This window comes from Poeciliopsis prolifica, unplaced genomic scaffold (genome assembly GCF_027474105.1).
Source record: "Poeciliopsis prolifica strain line A6 unplaced genomic scaffold, Auburn_PproV2 SCAFFOLD010, whole genome shotgun sequence".
Taxonomy (NCBI): domain Eukaryota; kingdom Metazoa; phylum Chordata; class Actinopteri; order Cyprinodontiformes; family Poeciliidae; genus Poeciliopsis; species Poeciliopsis prolifica.
This window is the reverse complement of record NW_026562385.1, coordinates 10,126,108-10,146,395: the sequence shown is the minus strand read 5'-3', so window position 1 is coordinate 10,146,395 and position 20,288 is coordinate 10,126,108. Positions and strand designations below refer to the sequence as shown.

Genomic DNA, 20,288 nt, shown 5'->3' with positions numbered 1-20,288 from the left:
TTGAAGCATTTTTAAGTGTATTCATAATTCATATACATATTGACAGGTTTCTAATACAGCATGGTTTTGATAGTGTCACTGTCTTTCAGTTTGACCTTTTTTTTTTCCTCGTTTGTTTGTTTTGTACAAGAATAACAATAAAAAGTAATAAGGACAACACCATGTATGACTCACTTTGAAATCTGATGGCAATGGATTTTGCGTCTTTCAGCTTCATTCGCCGCTGCGTCGCCGAAGTGGGAAACCTCTCTCGAAAGTACTTGGTTCAGAGTCACTTTGGCCGGGACAGAAACGGCCGGCCACGGGGCAACGCGCGTCCAGAAACCTTGGCTCGGCCGCAAACGTTTCGCCAGCGTGCGAGAGAAAAGCTCCCCGCTTGTCCTTCATGTGTCCTCGGCAAACGAGCCTCAGTCCATAGTGTCGCCTCGTCCTCTTACAAGTCTCTCTCTCTCTCTTTGCACATTATGAACGTTCTGCTCTTGAAAAATAAGACTGTCCATCTGATTTTTTTTTTTTTTTTTCTCTTTTTAATGAATACTATCTGTACCGTAAAAACCCCTGTGATGAAAAATAAGAACACTTTTCAAAAAGGACCAAAAAAATGGAATCAAAGACCCAGATCTCGGCATTTTCCCCTCCCAACCCACCCACCCTCGCACGCGCACACTCATCGCTCGCTCATTCACAACTTGGGTAATTTTTTTGTTGTTGTTTTTTTCTTTTTCTTAAAGGCAACAGATGTCCATTCTCCAAGGCAATAATGTCTTTGTGGCAAACTCGACCCTGACATTCCAGACATCAGACGCTCCGGCTCTTTCCTTCTCCAGGAAAAGCAACAGAAAAGTATAAAAAAATAAAAAATTCCAACTCAGGTGTTGATTGAATATAAAGCGGCATACATCCATTTCATTGTCATAAGTAAATGCTGACGAGAATACAAAATAATGAGGATTAAAGTAATAACTGCGATCATCCTAATACCATAACATAAAAACACTAAACAGGTAAAATGACACCAACTCTCCCAGATCATCTTTGTTTTTGTTTTTTTCCGTTTGTTTGGGTTTCGACACCCAACTTGCTCCCGCTACATCTCTTCAAAGCAAACAAGAAGACAAAAGAGTAAATGACGATGCAGAAAATGATAAGCAAGAGTTTTAACACTTTGGGTCGTCTGGAAAATCAAAGCGAGCCTAGAGAAGAAGCTTGTCTCTTTTTGTTCTTTACAGCGGAATCCCTCCGTCAGTCTCCACGTCTCATTTCGTTCCGCTTCGATCGCTGTAGTTTGTCGTGTATTTTTTAACGGTTGTGTTTTGTTCTTTTTCCTCAGATGAGTTCCTCTGTGAGTAAAGAGCGATGATTCTGGTAAAAATGGTTTGTTTTCTTCCGTTGTCGTGTACATGTAAGTGATGCTGATTCAGTTTGAGAAATTGTACATTCCCTTTAGTCGTTCTCCTCGACGAATCCCTCTCTGGTCTCTTCACAGCTCCCCCCACACCGAGGCCTACTGTCCAAGGTACCCTGTGAAGAGAGACAATAATTAGCAATCGAAATGCTTCTATGCAGCGGCTTCCAAAAGTATTCACGCACGTGCTACAAAAACAAAGCTGAACATATTTTATTGGGAACTTGAGTAAACGACGGCTGTGGCAGCTGAAAGTGAGTTGGAAGCTCATTAACAGCCTGCCTCAAATTGGTGTGAAGCATGATGTCATCTGCATACACTGTGATCCAAATTGTTATGCAAATTGGATTTAAGTGTCATAAAGATGAGATTTTTTGTTGTGCTACTTAATTTATAGATGGTATTGTGTGTCACTATAATTAATTTCAGGGACCTGGTTGATTAGTTTATCTGGTGAGCTAAATTAAAGGAAATCCACTTGCTGCGGTGGCGCAGGGGGTTAGCACGCCCCACGTTTGGAGGCCTTACTTTGACCTCAGCAAAGTATATGGACTTTCTGACTGATCTTTTTCTTTCATGGTTCAAAAAGAAGAGCCGTACCTTCAGCAGCAAAATCACCTTCATGTATGTCTGTTAAGATGCTTTTGATTTTAGTACATACGACCATTTAATGCTGCACATTCAAATAATGACCGTTTGCAGTTCTTTATGATCCATAAAATGTTTAGAAAATCTGCTGTGCATAATAATTTGATTTTTGAAAAAAAAATATTGTTCTCATGGGAAGCTTTGTTCAGTAAAATATGATTTAAACTGTAATAGTTCATGACTTGAAAATTATCCTGACCATAATTTGCATCGACCATTTAAGAAAATCTGAGAAAATATCACTTGCATAATAAATTGGGACACGGTGTGTAGTTTTATTTGATTGTACATTTTCAGAACCTCAGCATGAACTAAACCCAAATAAACCATCAGTTGAAACAAACAGTGCTCTTAGTAATAAGTGTCCAAATGAGTCCATGGAATAGAACTATCGCTCTTGGAACAAAAATTAAAATACTACTAATAATAAAAATAACTTGATTTCTACTTTATTCAGAAAGACACATTTAGCTGTTTGATCCATAGACAGGCAGATGAAATCTCAAAGTAGTGTAAAAAGAAAATATCTCAACTATTTTAAACAAAATTTACTTCTTTTTTTTAAGGTTGTGGATGGGGAGCACATAGAAAAAAAAAAAAAAAAGGTTGGGAAACACTTGTTGAGCTCAAAGAAAATTCAGGTTGATGTTAAAAGTGGAACAGCTAAAATCCACCCATGAATCCAACCGGGACCCACGGCATGACTGTAAAATAAAATTGATCTTCGTTAGATGTTTTCCACTGAACCTAACGGAGCTTGAGATCTACACCAAGAGGAACAGGCAAACGTTTCCCTCTTTAGAAAGCTGAGCGATACAACCGGCTGCCTTGAGGGAGCTGAATAGTGACGCTCACCAAAAGCTTCACTCTGTGTTGGTCTATTACCTATAATCAGAACTCACTCAGGTTTGTGGCTGTTACATGATGTGAAAACACTCAAGAGAGGAATGATTCAGGGGTAAAACGGAAAGAAACGGAAAGGGATACGCCCCGACGACAAAGCCTGAGCTGCACATCGCCTTGATAAAACTTACGCAAACAGACAGAAATATGAGCTGTACTGTATGTGGACTGGTTTCCATGGAGACTGGTTGGTTTGAATGTGAGGGGGAGGAAGTGACAGCGAGCGACAGGAGCACCGTTACAAAGGTGAGGGGAGCAGGAGGATGAGTAACAGTGTGGCTCGTGCAGCAATGAGCTAAATGAAAGTTTGGGAGGATGAGGTTTGAACGAGACGCACAGATCCACTTTTTTCACTTCCGATATCAATACAGATATCTGAGGTTCAATATCGGCTGAAACCAATCCGATACAGTTCTGAATTGACTGGAGAAATCTCCTGAATGTACTAATTTATTTGCTAACTCTGCACCAGTGCAGCACATTTAAATACACCAATTGCTTCATAAGTTTAGTCAAACATGTAAAAACAAAAGAACCTTAATTTGCTCAGTCAGTCCAATTAGGAGCAGAGCAACCAATGTAAAATGAATAAAGAAACTGATAAACTGGCTGAATACCTTGATCGAACATTCAGACAATAAACTGCAACAAATCAACAGGTTTGCCTTGGTGCATTGTCACCAATCTAGAATTTGTTTCAATATCGGCCCAATAACAACAGTGCTCAGTGCATCTCCAGTATGAACCAGAAAAGATCATGAAAATAATCGTCATCAATGAGGAAATACTACCATATTTCTTGGCACCCTGGAAAAAGATGTATTTGAAGCCTTTAAAGAAAAAAAAACTCTCTCTCTTTTCCAACAAATGTGGAAGCCTGCTGTGTGCTTTAACCCCCTGACGTGTGAAAACTTACGATTTTATGATAAGTTTCACTCAGATCAGATTTCCCGGCGTTTTGAAGAGAAACAGGCCAACGACATCAGAAATCTTCCACCATCCTCAACACTAGGCATGAAGTGATTGCCATATTTTGGGATTGTTTATTAAAAATCTCAATTACCAAACCACAGAGTTCCACTCGAACTCCCCATGTTTATGTTGCTGACGGAAAAGGATTTTTTCCTTGTTGTACTCATCGATCGTTGCTGTGGTGATGTGGTGACTCTGAGATGCCACTCGCTGTTGCAGCTCAGCAAGCTTTGGAGGTTTCTTTGACTGCCTTACATTCCTCACTCTGCATGGCGATGAGATAAACATCCAAGTGGTCGCTGGTTAAAGGAATGAGTCGCGTCATGTCTGTACCCCAGAGCAACAGGGAGTCATGGGTTCCTAATCAGAAGTTACATCATTTTAAAGGGGTTGTTACACATAACAAATGTGGGGAACAAGCATTTCTGAACTTTGGCTTTTCTTCTCCGTTGAATGAATGTATTCAGATTAAAGGTTGGATGAAAGCAATAAACTGTTTTGTTCTTGTTTTGTTTTTTCAGACTGAGGAAGGTGACTTTTTTTTTTTCTTTTTTTACTTTCCAAGTTTCAGGAAGAATAATTGTTTCCTCGGGTTTCTGTCTTTCTGTCATATGACCCTACTGTGACTGTCACAAAGGCTAGTTAACGTTCTAAGGTCGTGGTTCTGCACACACAGTCACAAACTCCAACTGACACACTTATAGTCCACAAAACTCACCAAAAACTTTCCTGCTAAAATCCAAAACGTCACTGCGCTCTTCCCGTTTCCAAAACTCTCTCCAGAGCCCCTCTCTCACCACGTTTGTCGCTACCGTGCCATCACACTGACAAAAACTTTTTTATTGTTTGCTTTAGAAATGTGGTGCATTTGAGGAAATCGAAAAAAATTGGTGTCATATTGCATTCACACACTTCCTGATCGCAAAGCAAAATTATGCCAAAACTGACTAATCATAAATCTGGTTTTATTTGGAAGTAAATGAAAAACAAAACCAATATAAAAACACTACTTTAATAAAGTTTAAAGTCTGTGCTGTCCAACCAAGTTGAAATGAACACTCAGCATGCTGCCAATTTGGTTACAGTAGGCATTTGAAAGCGTCATGTCACGCCCGGACACCGACCTTACAGGACAAAGCTGCACCTTCAAGTAAATCATGCAAAAATTTCAGAAAACAGAAAATTGATCATTTTAAAAACTACTTATTGGAGATGAATAGTTTTCTGCTTGGGTTTATATCTGAGCCAAGTTCTGCCTCCCAATAAAAAAAAAATAATTAAATAAATCTGAAACCAAGTTAGTGTTGACTTACAGCTCCCCAAATCCGGCTCTTCCTTCTCCCAGCTTCCCTCAGCCTCTCTCTGACTGCTCCACATACACTGGCTTGGCTGGCCGGATGCTCTGGGTAAACTGGATTAATGGGGGAAAAGAAAATGTTATGTCAGTTTTCCATGTGTGGGAATATTCTAATAAACGGATTAGTGAACAAGGCAAAGAAAAACGAACCTCTCCTTCTTTACCTTGTGCTTCGGACACCTCAGCGAGAAGTTATCTTCATTCAGAGAACAGTCTGAGTAAAAGACAAAGGGATGCCGAAAATGAATTGGGGGAAATAATAGTGCCTAAGGAAACAACAGACTGGCTGTATTTCATGCACCTCCTCACCTGCTTCAATAGCACACAGGTAGTGGTAGCGGAGAGTGCAGCCTTTACTGTAGCAGCCCAGCGTCGAGCCAACCATCTCGCAGAACGAGCAGCTCTGGTGAATAAACGGTCATGTTAAAACTGGCAGGTCAACAACAGTTTTCAATAAAGCTCAGACTAGATATAAACATGCTTTATTACTTTTCCAGCCTGAAGTTTTGACATTTTCCATTAGTTCTAAATAGGGGCGCACCGATTGCAGTTTTATGGCCGATCCCAATCTTTAAAACGTTTGATTTGCCAATACCATTCTTTTTGTTTTGTTTGAAAAGTTGCTAAATATAGTGGCACAGAGGGGTGACTATTATTAACCATCCGGGTCCATCGGTCAGCCCTCTCTACAGAGGACAGTGGCTGATTTTCAGACATTCGAGGAAGTAGCAAAGATTGATAGATAAGATCGATTTCACATGAAAAATTGGTTGATTGCCAAACCACCAAAATTAAGGAAATCGGGGCCACTTCATTGGCCAGACAATTTATCGGTGCATCCCTAATTCTATTAACATTGTCAGAGTAAAAAACATTTACCATAGCTGAGGTTTATGATATGCAAATGTCCCAAGTCTTCTACAACAAATCTGCTCTATTTTAACACCTATAACAGTTATAGAAGCAAGCAGTGTTTTTTATGTATAGTAGTAAAAAATAAAAAGAAAAGTTTCAGCCATTTTTCTTGCAGTGTCTGGAGAGAATTTCTAAACGAAAAACATATATGTCTCACTAGGTTGTAAAAGTATCTCTCCTAATTATTTAATATTGATTGCAGTAGCAAACCTCTCTCATGGACTTTTCAAGTTTTCTTTGCTTCTCTTAACGAGTTTTTATATAATCTACATCGGATCGTGGATTTATTTTTTAGAATAGGCTAAAGTAATACAATGAAAACGATTACAGGAATTCACACCAAAAAATACAGATTCTTTAAACTACTGTTTGTAAATTGATTCTTTTATTTTTTTTGTTTGTTTTTGTTAACACACACATTTAAATATATATAAATATATATTTATAAAAAATCTGTGTCACTGCTTTGTTTATTTGGAATTTAAAATATATTAAATATATATATATATATATATATATATATATATATATATATATATATATATATATATATATATATATATGTTTCAAATGATCGAGAGGCCAAAAATGCAGTAAAATAAAATCCAATATTGACCCCATCTTCAAAAGCAAAACGACTGTCTTCCCAGCCCCAACAGAGGAGATGATGATGTTTGGACATAACATCATCTTGGACATCTTGGACAACTTGGACATAAACCCACCTTTCAAGAGGCAAAAATGAAGAGAAAAAAATACACAAAATACACAAATTTAGATACAAGTTTGACTAAAATATTAGTGTATATTTTATTTTGTTTGTTTTATCCCTTGTCTACCTGATGATGTGATTTTTATGAAGCATTTTGGTCACTTGAGATTGTTGTAAATGTGCCATAAGTAAACTCTGACTTGACTTCACTAAAAGCATCCTGTGAAAAGGACAAATACAGCTGATACTCACAGTTTCTCTGGCTCCATCTAGTGCCTCCTGCAGGCCGTACAGTCTCCCATTGACGATGTACACTCCACTTGTCCACACTATACATCCTTCATGCACCCACAGCTCCTCTGGGTCCATGGGCATCTGTGGCAGCTGTGCGAGTTGTGCCAAGGGCCCCAGGGAGTCCAAGGCAGGCGGAGGGGGCTGAAAAGGCAGGGAAGCCTTACTGTTGGATGGAACCATCCGAGGGGAGTCCTCGCTGGACTTGTGTCGCCTTTTAAAGCGGGGATGTGAGGTCAGCTTCCTGTGCTGAGGTCGCTGCTGAGTGTCGTCTGTCAGCTGCTGCGGCTGCAGCTTCTGTGCCTGTTGCTGCTGCTGGTCGCCTTCGAGGTCTGGCTCTCTTTTAAGCTCAGGGATAGGTCGCAGATCGGGGCTTTTCTCCCAGGTCACAGGTGTTTTGTTGCTGAGCTTTCCGGGCATAAACATCATCATCTCCTCTGTTGGGTCTGGGAAGGCAGTTCTCTCTGCTGGATTTGAGCAGAAATTGTCGCTCTCAGATGAGGGCCTGTTGAACTGAGCGAGCTGTGTTGGTGTGACTTGAAGTGTACTCAAAGCGTTCGTGTCTAAATTTGGTCCGGTTTTGTTTGGGCCTGTAGAGGGCTGACACTGTCTGATCTGGGGCTGGTTCTTGGGGAGTTTTGCAGCGTATTCAGCCGGATAGTATGGCCCGTAGAGATCTCCAAGATGTTTGTAGTTTGCCCATTTCTGGCACAGGCAGCATAGCAGGCGCCCGGAGTGATTGGTCTCTGTGATCACGGACCCTGTAACGACATAGCCAGATGAAGGAAGTGCTTTGCCCGACTGAAGTGTGGTTTCCACCTCATCCGTCTCCTTTTTTTCCAACTCTCTGTCTCTCCGAGATAACTGGGAGGAAAGCGCTGAGGTCAGGAGCGAATCAATTCCAACACCTCCTGGTTTTCCTCCCGCTGCACTGCGCTCTCCTTTCATTTTGTCGTCCTCGGCGTTAACAATAGTGCACACAGCTCCGATCTCAGGTACTTTTTTCTCCACATGGATGTGAGGAATAAACAGGCCTTTTCTATTTGGATCTGGGCAACCTCTGTTTGTGCTGAAACTCACAGTTGCTCCCAAAGGTGCATCTGGCTCGTCTTTAGATACGGGTGGTGCCGCAGGTACCGGTGCTCTCCTCCTCCTCCTTTGCCGCCCCCTCGCCTCCAGCGCCTCACTGTCGACTTTCACACCTCTGCGTCTGCGTCGCACCTGTTTCGCCTCAATCTCTGGCTGCGTGTCCTCACTCTCGACGTCAACTTTCACCACTTGGGTCAGAACAGGGGGGGGTATTGTGGGAGGGTTTGTGTTTTCTGACAGAGTGGGTAGGGTAGGGGTTGATGTGCTGCTGCTGGGAGTTTGTGTTGCTGGTGGGGTGGAGGCAAGCGCTGGGGCTGGAGGGGGTGGAGTGGTTGGAACTGGAGGAACACTTAGAGCTGTGCTCTGTGGCTGGATTTGAGCCTGGGCCTGCACTGGGACTTGGGTCTGAGCCCGTTTTTGCTTATTCACGCTTCCAACGGGCCTGCCCTTCTTCTTGCCAGATGGGAAATAGCCCTTGGGCACAACATTCTCCAACAGCTTTGAGTCTGTCGGCGACAGACAGGACCTTCCAGAGGACATCTGATGTTGTCTGTTCAGCATGTGGCCTTGGTGCGGCGGGGTGGTCCCATAGTAGTCACTGCTAGGGTAATCCTCAAATCCCATGCCAGATTCTTGGAGTTTCTGTCGAAGGAGGTTCGCAGCAGACTGCTCTCCCCTTCGAGTCTCAAGCTGCTGGTATGTGTTTGTAAAATGCTGAATGTCCGACAGGGCAGATGAAGACGGAGGCGGAGAACCCTGGACCGGGCGGGGAAGAGGTGGGGGAGGAGGTAATGGGCCAAGCAAAGCAAAGTCTTCCTTATCACCTGATGCAGACGCCACGGTGGCCCCTAAACCGAAGTCAAAGTCTTGCTGCTTGACTTGAGATGATTGATGGGATTCACATGGGAAGGAAGATGTGGGTAAAGGCCCAGTTTCATCAACTCCTCTAAATGGAATCATGTTGTTTAATGAGTGACTTTCATCCATGTAACTATCCTCCCCTCTTGCAACCCTAGGGAAATGTGCCAAGTCCTGATCCTGTGACTCATTAAAAGCTGGGATGTCTGAGTGCAAGAAACCGGGGTAATGATTTGACTCATCATCGGTAGGACCTGCTGGCTTTTTAATATTTGGAGTAATTTTCTGTACAATTGCCTCCAGTTTCAAGCCTCGTCCTTTTCTGGCAGCCAAAACCTTGGTGTTACCACCTGAAGGAGACAGCGGTTGTAGGAAGCTGTTCTCACCTGGCTGTGGGGAGGAGAGCCGAGGACATGGCACCTCTGTGGTGGATGAGTCATCGTCGTTGTGATGGCTGGGCTCAGACTGAGCTCCAGGGGAGTGATGAGAGTTTGTAGCGGCTCTCTGCTGAGGTGCGTCCTGGAGCAGTCTTTTTGCAGGAATGGGAGATATGAAAGAGCGAACCCTTCTTCTCAAAATCAGGGGATTTGTGTCTCCGGAACCTCCGGTTTTTGTCGGACGCGGTGGCTGAGTGGTGTTTGTGTCTAAAGGAGGCTTAGAGGAGATGGATGGGGGAGGTGGACAGGTGTGTTTGGCCTCCTCTGTAGCTCCTCTGGATACTTCGGATTTGGCAGCATTGTGGCTGTGAGTCAGTTGTGTCGGAACGTGACTGTGTGAAGCTACAGGAGGAGGGCCAGAAAGAGGAGGAGGAGGTTGGGCTCTAAAGTAGGCGTCTCCCTCCATCATTCGAGCGCCCTCTCTCCCAGAATGTGTAGACTCCCATATTTTCACATCATAGTAAGGATTTTGATGATGCACTGACTGAGTTTTGCTTGTGTGTTCAACTTGCATGTCAGGTGGTGGGATCAATCGCTGTCTCTGCTCTGACTGGTTAGCCTTGTGTCTCCCAGGAGAAGATCCATGCTGCATCATCATCATCTCCTTTGGAGGCCGGTTTATGGCTTTTACCCATTCACTCATGTCGTGAGGAGGGTGAGGGGGGCCACGTGCGTGCGGATACATTTGAAGTTTACTGGTGGATTGAGACTGAGGAGGTAAATGGTGAAAGGGATGGTGAGGGGGAAAATGCAGATTACTCCGTGGCATCACATTGTCTTCCCTTGTGTCTCCATATCGGAAGGGAAATGTACCACTGCTGCCAGATGAAAGATCGACTCCATGAAGATATGAGTGATGCCTTGTTGGTGAGGTTAAAGCAGTCATGCTCACAGGGTGAGAGGGCATGGGGGTTATATCGACGGTGCCACGCCTGTAGGGGTCAGGACTCACCCCACTTGTCAAATGAGGAGGCTTAGAATGATACTCTGCCTCAGACTGACTGCCATTATTCTCATTTTGTGAATTTCCAGACTCTTTGGGCACCATTTCCATTTTCACTTGTTTTTCTAAAACCTCCTTTTTACTGAGATCACTTGGTGCCGCCGGAGAAGAAAATGGTTGTTGGATCACCGAGGCTGCACTCTGACTTTTGTCCCGTTCCTTTTCTTTCCCCTCCTCCCTTTCCCTCTCTGGTGTGCTTCGTCGGTTCGGCGACACGTCGCAGATGACGGATCGTCGTTCTGACGGGGCTAATGTGGATCCTGATTTCTGGGGCTCGGTTTGAGAAGTGAGAGTTAACGGTTCTGGCTCTTGCAAAAGGAGCTCTTGTACGTTAGATAATGTTTTTCTCTGCAGCATAGAGTAGTCAGATAAGTTGATGTGTTTAGCTGGTGGCTGCTGGGAATCTGCAGTCTGTGCTAAATGGCTCTGGGACACACCCATGTCAGGTTTTTCAGCATTTTGAAGAATCTTAGCATTGGAAACCTCTGACTTTACTAAGGATTGAGTATTTGTGGCAAAATCCGGATCACTTCCATGTTTCTGATTTGCGGTCTTTCCAATTTGTGCTGAGTAAGACAAAGCCTCAGTGATGTCAAGTGAATGTCTCGATGGAAACTGTTGTGGGGCTTGATGACGTGCAGGGAACGTCTGCTCTGGTCTACCATAGCGTCTGTCTAAATTGTAACCCTGAAGAACTTCTTGTAGGAGACTCGGGAATTGCTGCATCTGTGAGTTCTCATCCTGAGCTTTAGACCCCACCCCGTGACCTCTCTTCACTAGCATCTCGACCCCAGAACTGGACCCATCTTTTGGATGCACATGACTATAACCGACCTGGGAGTGCTGGTACCCCAAAAATCTGGGGTTTGTTTCCATTACAGACCCTGTGCCAGCCCTCACTCTGTTTTTCATCGACAAATCTGAGCCACATGTTGATTCTGGGTAGCTGTATTTATGCGAAGCAGTCTGGGGAGGATTCGGAGACCTCCCACTGTTTGACTTTTGATGATGGGACGAATACAGACTAAGATCTACACCTTCCTCCCCATTATGACTGCTTGCTTCTTTTAAATAAGAGACTGACATTCTCTCTTCCACACAGTTGTCCTGGGGATGCTTACTTTTGTCAGTGTGACTTGAAACAATCACACCAACGCTACTGACGTTTTGCTGTTCCTCTAATGCCTGTTTTTCTTCCTCCTTGTTACTGTGCGACTTGGACTCTGACTGCAACATGCTTTTCTTTTCCTGGCCATTTTTTGTACTCACTCCTCCATCTTGTTGCATTTGGCTGCTGACCTTCTGTGTTTTCTCAGCTGCTGCTTCACTTTCCTTTTTAATTTCCCCACCTCTATGGTCATTATATGCCAAACCAGTTTCTGGGACACAATTCTGTGTTGTGGCAGGAGGAATATTGGAGGAGGAAAAGGAGGAAACTGGTGGTGCTGAATGTAAAGTTAGACTACCTTCAGAGGATGGAGATGCTGCTGATGAAGAAATGTTAGTTTCTTTTGTTTTAGTTTCTGCTGCTTCTTTTGACTGTGATTCGGGGACGAGTATTTTAACATTACATGCCTGTCCAGGTTGCGTATGGGTTGGATTATAGCTCGTAACTTCAGACCCAGTGCTCGCACCACTCACCTGCCTTGCTCTCCCCTGCTCCCCTTCAGCCAGCTGCTCCTCTCGCTCCACTTTGGTCCCAGACGGCGCTCCGACGGGCAGCAGAGTTGAGTCTTCCTCTGCCCCGTCACCAGCTCTGAGGTCTTTGACTGTGCTGCCACTCGAGGCTGCACTTAAATTCCGGCTCCTGGGTTGCGATGGGGCCACACAGTGCGCCGCGTGTGGCGCTTGGCCGCCGTCTCTCTTCTTGTGCGAGAACACCGTGTCAGTGAGGAGCATGTGCTGAACTGTATTCGGTAAATTGGCTACTTGGGAGCTCAAGGCATTGAGACTGTTAAGGCCGGCATCCTGCATTCTGTCAAGAGAGGAAGTGGAATAAACAGAGGAGCCTTCCTCTCGGGATCCCTGGCTCATTTTATTTCGACCCACTGGAGGTAGGCTGCTCCCCCCAACCGCACTCAAGCTATGAGCTTTGTGGCTGCCACTGCTGCCACAACTACTGATGCTGCTATTCGAGTTGGGCGTGGGACTCAACTGAGGTGCGGTCTGCAGTAGCCTGCTGTGGCCATGGCCACTACGGGCGCTCAACATGGGAGGGCCGTGATTTGAGGCATTCCCAAGTGCCTCGGAGACCCCCATTAGAGGGGAAGGAGAAGAGCTACAGCTGGGGGAATGAACTGCAGAGGCAGCAGGGGAGGGGTTTGATATCGGGCTAAAGTTTTGGTTCATTTGAGTTTGCTGCGCATTAGAATGCATAGGGGATTTGGCTATTTCTTGGGAGGATGGCTGAGCTATACTTGGGTTGGAGGCTTGATGATGTTTTGCAAAAATGGCGCCTGCAGACGGACCCTGGTGAGGCATTTTCAGAGAACCGTCATAACCAACCCCCAAACTGTGCTGCGAGTTTCTGTGCTGTAGTGTGGCTTGCTTATGGAGTGAATGAGACGGTGGGAGATATCCGGAATAATTTGAAGCTGGATAGCTCTGCTGAACATTCTCCACAGGGCCCACGTTATTAGCAGTGCCTGTACTAGACACTGAATTGGAGCTAGTGTTGACATTTGGGGAACTGTTGACTTTAGGATCAAAGCTGCTGTTCGCAGCTCCATCCAGATATCTCTGCGGAGGTGGGCTGTACATTCCAGATGACCCTGTGGATGCTCCCCCCTGTGGAGAGTAATGGTACTGTGGGGTCATCCTGTGCCCGGAGTGTGGGTAGCTTCTTTGCTGCTGTGTCTGGTGGACAGGAGGAAAGCTCTGCCCATGTTGGCGCTGTTGCATTTGAGAGCCTGGAACTGACTGCATCATAGGGTTTTGATTCATATTGTACTGATGGGAAGGAGAGAAGGGCCCAGCAGCACCCCTTGAACCAGCGCTAGAGCCATAATCAACTGGGTATGGCGACATCAGGCCTGATGATGTAGCAGAACTGGATCCAGGATGTCGATACTGGTGAGGTATATGTCCATCGATACCGGGGTACCCAAAACTTCCCCCATAGCCCATCCCTCCTCTCCTATGTCTGTCTTTTCCACTCATTGAAAAATAAAACTCCATAGCCTCCTTCCTGTAGGGGTTGTTATTGTTACCGGCATGGACATTACCCTGTGTTGGCGGAGGCTCCAAAGCTTCTCTGTTCCTCACGCCGTACGCAAGCATGTGGCTTGCTTGGCTCGGGTGGTGGTGGCCTCTGTGAATGCTCTGCTGCTGCATCCCGACATAATCTTCCATCATCCTCGGAGAGATCTGGGGCTCCACTGGCTGAGGGGGATACGGCGGTCCGCCCACGCTCCTCCCGCTGAATCCTGGCGGGATTGAGGGTGGAGCCGGGCTGTTGGAGAAATTCTGCATTTTTTTCCCCCCGAATTCAGATTTAAAAAAGGAAAAAATCTGTGACTGTAAATAGAAGGGAATGCTTCAGACTGAACAACTGGCAGGCTTATGGCAGTAACCATGAAGAGAGTCAACAGCCTGGCCGGAAAACAAGTGAAGGTAAAACCTATACATTTATATCACAGATGTCGAAACCTCCTCCTCTGGGGTTATTTGCGGAACTCTTGGTAGTTTTATCAGTGGCCAGTGAAGCTCCAAAACCCCAAAAAACAGTTCATACTCAGCGTGACTGTTGATTGTTTGTTAGTCTCCAAGGTTTTCAGGGGATATGCATAGATGCATTAGTTTATTTCCAAAAAGTGAAATTTGTTTGGCACAGCAAAAGAAATATCATGCACTTCCACATGGCCAGCAGGGATTTTCTTCATACGGATAAACTCCACAGACGTTCCAATCCACAAGTAAAAATTCAAAACTTCCAAAACAAAAGTCTCAAAAGACACACGGAAGTTGCTCTGTTGCAGTGATCCTTTAGCTCCTTCTTGTGTGTGACTTTCTGTGGATTTGACTCACACCTGTGTGACACAAAACCCACCCGGGGAGAATCAAGAAGTCTAAACAGTGATCCTCATTAATTATTCCAAAAAGCAAAGTCTCCATGGATAGTCTGGTCAGCTGGTGGGTGCCAGATGAAATTATTTTTGCACTCATTTGGCCGATCGATGCATTTGGTCCCTTCTGCGGTGCTCTCTTTTTTTTTGTCTTGTTTCTTTTCCCCCCTGTGTTCAGACTTCTCTCCGTGCTCTCCCGGCCGCCTTCAGCATTCAATTTGCTGTTCTTTGTCAACCGTCATTTAACTTCAAATAGTTCCACGGCAACAGTTTTCCAAAACAGGGTAATCCATTTATTCCACTTCAGATTCCATCAATTCCAGATTGGGTTATCTGTAAATCCGCACCCAATACGGCATTCACGTTTCCATCAGATGTTGGCCTGGAAAACAAATGAAAAAAGAAACGTCAAATGAATAAGGAAGTGTAACATTCTTTAATTGTCAATTAAACAGAACTTGAGGAAGATTCTAATATGCATCATAAAACAAGAGATTCTAGTCATCACTTTGATCATTTTTATCCGATTCAGATTTTTGGACTTTGTTGAGATCTGACCTGCTAATTCTGATCCATAACACGTAAGAAAAGGTGTTGTTAGTTTACTGATAGAGGTTTGCTATTGTAATTCAACAGAAAACGTGTGAATTCAATAATTAGCCCCATTTTTGCATAACAACATCCATCCCAGACCTTTATCTGACATGTAACATCAATCACCCAATCACAGCCAATTGTTTAGGGAATTTCAGCCAATTACAATTGCTGGCCAAAAGGTTTGAGAGTCTCCAAAAGTATCAATAATGCATTTAATAAACTATTTATTTATATGAATATTTTATGGCTTTTTTAGCCTGCTTGCATCTTGGGATGTTTATTTTATTGCTGAAACTGTGTCTATTTAATATAAACAATCAAATGCACCTAAGATGCTGCAACTACATTGGCGTATAATTTCAGCTCAATAACAGGACGCGGTGTTTACTGAAGCAACACTGATATGAGTATTACCACATGGCACTTATATTACCCATTCAAGTCATCACTGGATTTTAATTTAATATCAGCACTGCACTAAGTTCCTGCTCGTATTTTAATATGCACTGCGAGAGCGTCGCATCTGTCCTTGCTTTAACAATATATGCACTCGCCGTCTCCTGTGGCCTATAGCAAACAGATTTGTTGGAAGGGAAAAAATATATAAAAGCTGGGGATTCATTTTAGCCGACAGAGTAACACATCCACGACACTTGCTCTTATTATGTAAACAAATAACCTTGTGAGAGATCAGAGGCAAACAAAGGTCCTTTTCGCAAGACTAATACTGGGACTTGTTTTGGGAGATAGCTGAAGGCAGGATGGGGGTCAGCATCTTTAATTGCCGTTTGTGAGAACAGGCCTCTTTATCCGTCTTTATCTGTTTCAGTTGCATTGTAAAAGTGTTAGTAGTCCCTCAAAACAACTGCGTGTGGCTTCTGAAACAAAGGCCACCCTGTAATGTGTGTGCCGCTGAATGCAAAGCATGTGGTAAAACAGGGCCAGAAAGGGCTGCAAGCCCAATCAATCAATCAATCAATCAATCAATCAATCAATCAAAGAGGCGCTGCTGTGACTTGGACCACTTCGTTTTGATTGTGTTTGATTTTAGTCCCTAAATCTGAAGGACAGCAGTTCTGGAGGAGTTATTCATTGATCACAACATCCAGGGTTTGCATTAATTTGTTCAAACCCCATGTTAAAACTACACAGCTTTTCAAACTTACTCACTTCATTTTGGGCAAAACCTTAAAAAAAACGAACTGGCATATGACTGATGGCTGTATGGCTGTATGGATGGATGGCTGTATGGCTGTATGGATGGATGGATGGATGGATGGATGGATGGATGGATGGATGGACTGATGAGTGAAGGGATGACCGATGAACAGAAGGACGGATGGATAAAAAAAAAACTGGACAGAACTGATGGGTGGATGTTTATAATCTATATAAAAAATGGTTGAGAAACAAGTTGATGGATGTCAAACTAACAGGTAAATGACAGCAGGACAAACTCGAATTGATGGTCAAAAACCCCCAATGTATAGACGTGTGGATATTGAACAGGGGATAAATAACAAACATATGGGTGTGGGTGGATGATCAACTGAAAAAAGGGGAGAATTGTTTGATGATGAAGGAAGGATGACAAAATCAAGTACACTTCTCAGAACAATCTACTTTTGTACCTTTATGTCTCAAATAAGGCAACAAACTGTCCATTTTTGTCCATTGTCTGTTCCTGTTTTTTCCCCAAAATTTCAAGAATTGGATAACAATCCTTGTTTCCCCTTTCTGTTTGGGAACCCTAAACATCTGGTTGTGTGCTACCAGGCAGCATCATTTCCAACCCACAAAAAAACAAAACAAAACAAAAAAGCAGCAATAAATAAATAAAAAACCTCTCTCTCAGTGCAGCCTGTCAGCCAGTCAATCAGTCATCAGCAGAGCTGCCTAATTGATGCAAGCAGACGCAGTGTTATTGCAGAGAATGAGCCAGCGTTAGCTCTGGTTTTGTTGGTAAAGGTTTGTCATACTGCCATCAATACCACATTGGGGGGCTTCTTGCGCTGCAGATGTAGCAGCTCCACATTAGCCGGCAGCAAAGAATACGCATTACAATTAGCTTTGTGGTGCTGCTGCTGCCTCTTTTAGCCTCGTCAGGTTAGCCCTAGCTAAAACACCTCAGATATCCCCAATTAAATATGCGAAGCTAGCCACGTAAACTGTGAGCTAGCTAAGACGGACCCACTCGATAGCATCCGTGGGTCGGACTGTTTGTGTTTATGGCGTTATCACCAGGCCACCGCACACAGGCGTGCAGTTAAAGCAGGCTAAAAAGGAGCAGCTACTGAGGAGAGGTGATTAGGTGCAGATGTGACTCCCTCGGAAATCACCAGAGCCTCTCGGTAAACGGGTTAGCTAGCAGCAGAAATAACGTCTCCAACAGGAGACCTGCCGTGACTTACTGCGCTACAAAAAAAACAACAACAACAACAACAACAAAAAACAAACCGCCGTCTCGCAGTCTGACTCTTTTTTTTCTTCTTCGTCCTCCCTGCTAAATAAACACAGCGAACATTCCCGGGAGGGGAAGGCAAGTCAGCCGGAGAGACGGGGCTAGCTAGCGCTCTGGAGGCATACCTGGAACCGCAGCAACACAAGGCCCCTCGAAGAGTGAAAGGCTGTTTTGTGACAATCCCGCTGCTGTGGCAGGAAACCCCAGCCTCGAGTGGACCGCTCCGCCGCTTCCCCCCCACCCCCAAAACCCTCAGCCTTCCGAGCCCAGACTGCCCCGAACCAAGCGGCGGCGGCGAAGTCGGGGGCCCCGTCACGACACCCACAACCCGGGCCTTTCCTCCTCCGTCTTCTTCTTCTCCTCCTCCTTTTTCCTTTTGTCCTTACACCTCCAGAAATGATGAGAGCGGAGCACAATCGGGGAGCCTGTGGGTCCCGTAACCAGCGAGGTCCACACACCCCCGCCCCCTCCCCTCTCTTGTTCCCCTCTCTCTCTCCTCCTCACACGCCGCCGAGGAGCCTCCGCCGAGCTCCAGCCAAAACCAAACGCATCGCCTTCTCTCCCCTCCAGCCTCCGATCCAGACGCGCTTTCCCGTCACTGGAAATGCTCTCCTCATTCCTCCATTGGCGGCTACAGATTATTCGCTTTCCTGTGTTTTTTTTCTTCAATCTTCTTCTTCTTCTTCTTGCAAACAGAAAGACCGCCTTGAAAATGCACACACACTCATATTCCTGCACACAGACTCATATTCCTGCACGCACACACACACACCCCTCTCTCCATCACCTCCCCTCCTCCTGTGAAGCTTTGGCTCTTTCATTGATCTTGGCGTATTTCTGCCACAAAATCTAAAGATTATATCAGTGCTTACAGATGTGTTTTTTTTTTCTTTTTGCATAAGCTTGTTGCCTCCTCTGCTTCTTTGTACATTTTTCATGTCAAGTGAAAGTGAATTAGCCCGATGAAGGCACCGGGGTACAAAGGCGACATGGAGTCAGGGCCGAAAGCAGCAGAAGCAGGTTATGTCTGCAATGAGCAGGACAACAGATGGATGAACGTTTTGCGAGGGGGGGGGAAATGCCGGTTTGAGGGTTTTAAAGATGGCAAACAAAAAAACAATGAAATCGAACAGGACAACAAAAAGAAAAAAGGAATAGATTTCCGCCAACACATTTCACATGGGAAGCTAACAGAAGAAGAAAGCGAGAATATGTCGATGGCATCACAAGAGAATGGAGGGGATTCGGCTGATGCTTGTAAATATTGTAGCAGATGAGACAGATTTCAACAGCTCGAAAGCTTTCGGGTCTCATTAGAGATGACCCCGACTGACCCAGAGTTTGGCTCTGATGGCCCACAAGCAGAGAGATACTGAGTATAATTGACTGCAACCGTTGACCGACTGGTCTCAAGTCCAAAAATTCAATAAAGAATGAATTTACACAGCAGGATTTAACAAAATACAACATAGCAAAAAGGGGAAAAAAAGCACCTGGGCCATCAGCCGATTATCACACAAATCCTGCTCAAGGCTCCAGAACATATTTGTTAAACGCCGTGAGCGCTCCAGGTCAGAAACAACCAATCAGAGCCAGGATTAAGGTCTTCGTTGACGTGCTAATGTCAGAGAAACAACTTAGCATCGACGGCTATGCTAATTAGCCTTAGCACCCAATGCAGGCCAGGGTGGCGTGCGATCAAGTTGTAGTCACCACGTAGAAAAGGGAGAGTGGATTTTTTTTTTTAATGTAGCAAGGCAGTAGCTTTAGGTTTGCAAACCTCATTTACATCAGAGGACGTAAAACGTTTGTTTACTCAAATCGAAGGAAACTTCAAGCCCATTCCCACTGCGGAGGTGCGACAATCGGGAGCCTTTCTCCTGCATGCTTGAATTTATTGTGTTGTCTCTAGCCGGGCTTATCTGCACTCGCACAGGGGCCGCGAGCGAGGCGCAGTCTCCAGCCAGCGTAACGCTGTGCGCTATGGCCCCCCCCCAATCCGCGGCGCTGCACTTTTAACACACCGCAGTGTGTCACGCACGCAGCCTCTTACAGCCGCGACACGCGTCCATAGCCTACGTGGCACCGGCATACGGAGGAAAGGCGGGCTCCATCTTTTTTTTTCTTTTCCCTTCACAAACAGTTTGGCGCCCGCCGTCCGCATTCAGCCAAAACGCCCAACCCGTCAATCACGGCCTAACATCTTCCCGGTTCCCGACCAACAGTTCAATACGTTTCATTCCCTTGCAGACGCACGTCTATTTCCATCATAGTTGCCATGGCAACTGCATCACAGCGCCTTAACGGAGGGTAATTTTCAGGCTGCATTTTATTGTTCGTTGACGATTTCACGCGGGCTTCCTTTCCCCTCGTTGTCGGCGCGAGCAACAATGTGGTGGCCACAACAGCAGCAGTAAATAAAGAAGTAAATACTTTTATTTTTTTTAAAAAAAGAAAGGAAAAATGTAGACCGGAGGGAGCAGAGGGGGCAAGATGAAGAGGGCCGCGGCACTCAGGGCAGCCAGGCCTGTCCAATCAACGGGAACGCCTGCTGAGCAACACTCAGGCTCTCTCCC

General features: G+C 44.9%; 1 protein-coding gene across 2 annotated transcripts; it reads right to left on the bottom strand.

Moving 5' to 3' along the window:
* tcf20 (transcription factor 20) lies at positions 1-18,407 on the bottom strand. 2 transcript variants are annotated; one of them, XM_055035451.1, is made up of 6 exons: positions 17,838-18,407; positions 7,165-15,036; positions 5,595-5,688; positions 5,450-5,499; positions 5,242-5,339; positions 1-1,521 (listed from the first exon to the last, which is right to left on the bottom strand). In XM_055035451.1, exons 2-5 carry the CDS (start codon positions 14,059-14,061, stop codon positions 5,280-5,282), a joined length of 7,101 nt encoding a protein of 2,366 aa, XP_054891426.1. In that variant the 5' UTR covers positions 14,062-15,036; positions 17,838-18,407; the 3' UTR covers positions 1-1,521; positions 5,242-5,279. The 2 variants fall into 2 exon arrangements, with proteins under 2 accessions (XP_054891426.1, XP_054891425.1); XM_055035450.1 differs by having other exon boundaries at positions 5,436-5,499; positions 17,838-18,406.
* Between the last annotated feature and the right edge of the window lie 1,881 nt (positions 18,408-20,288).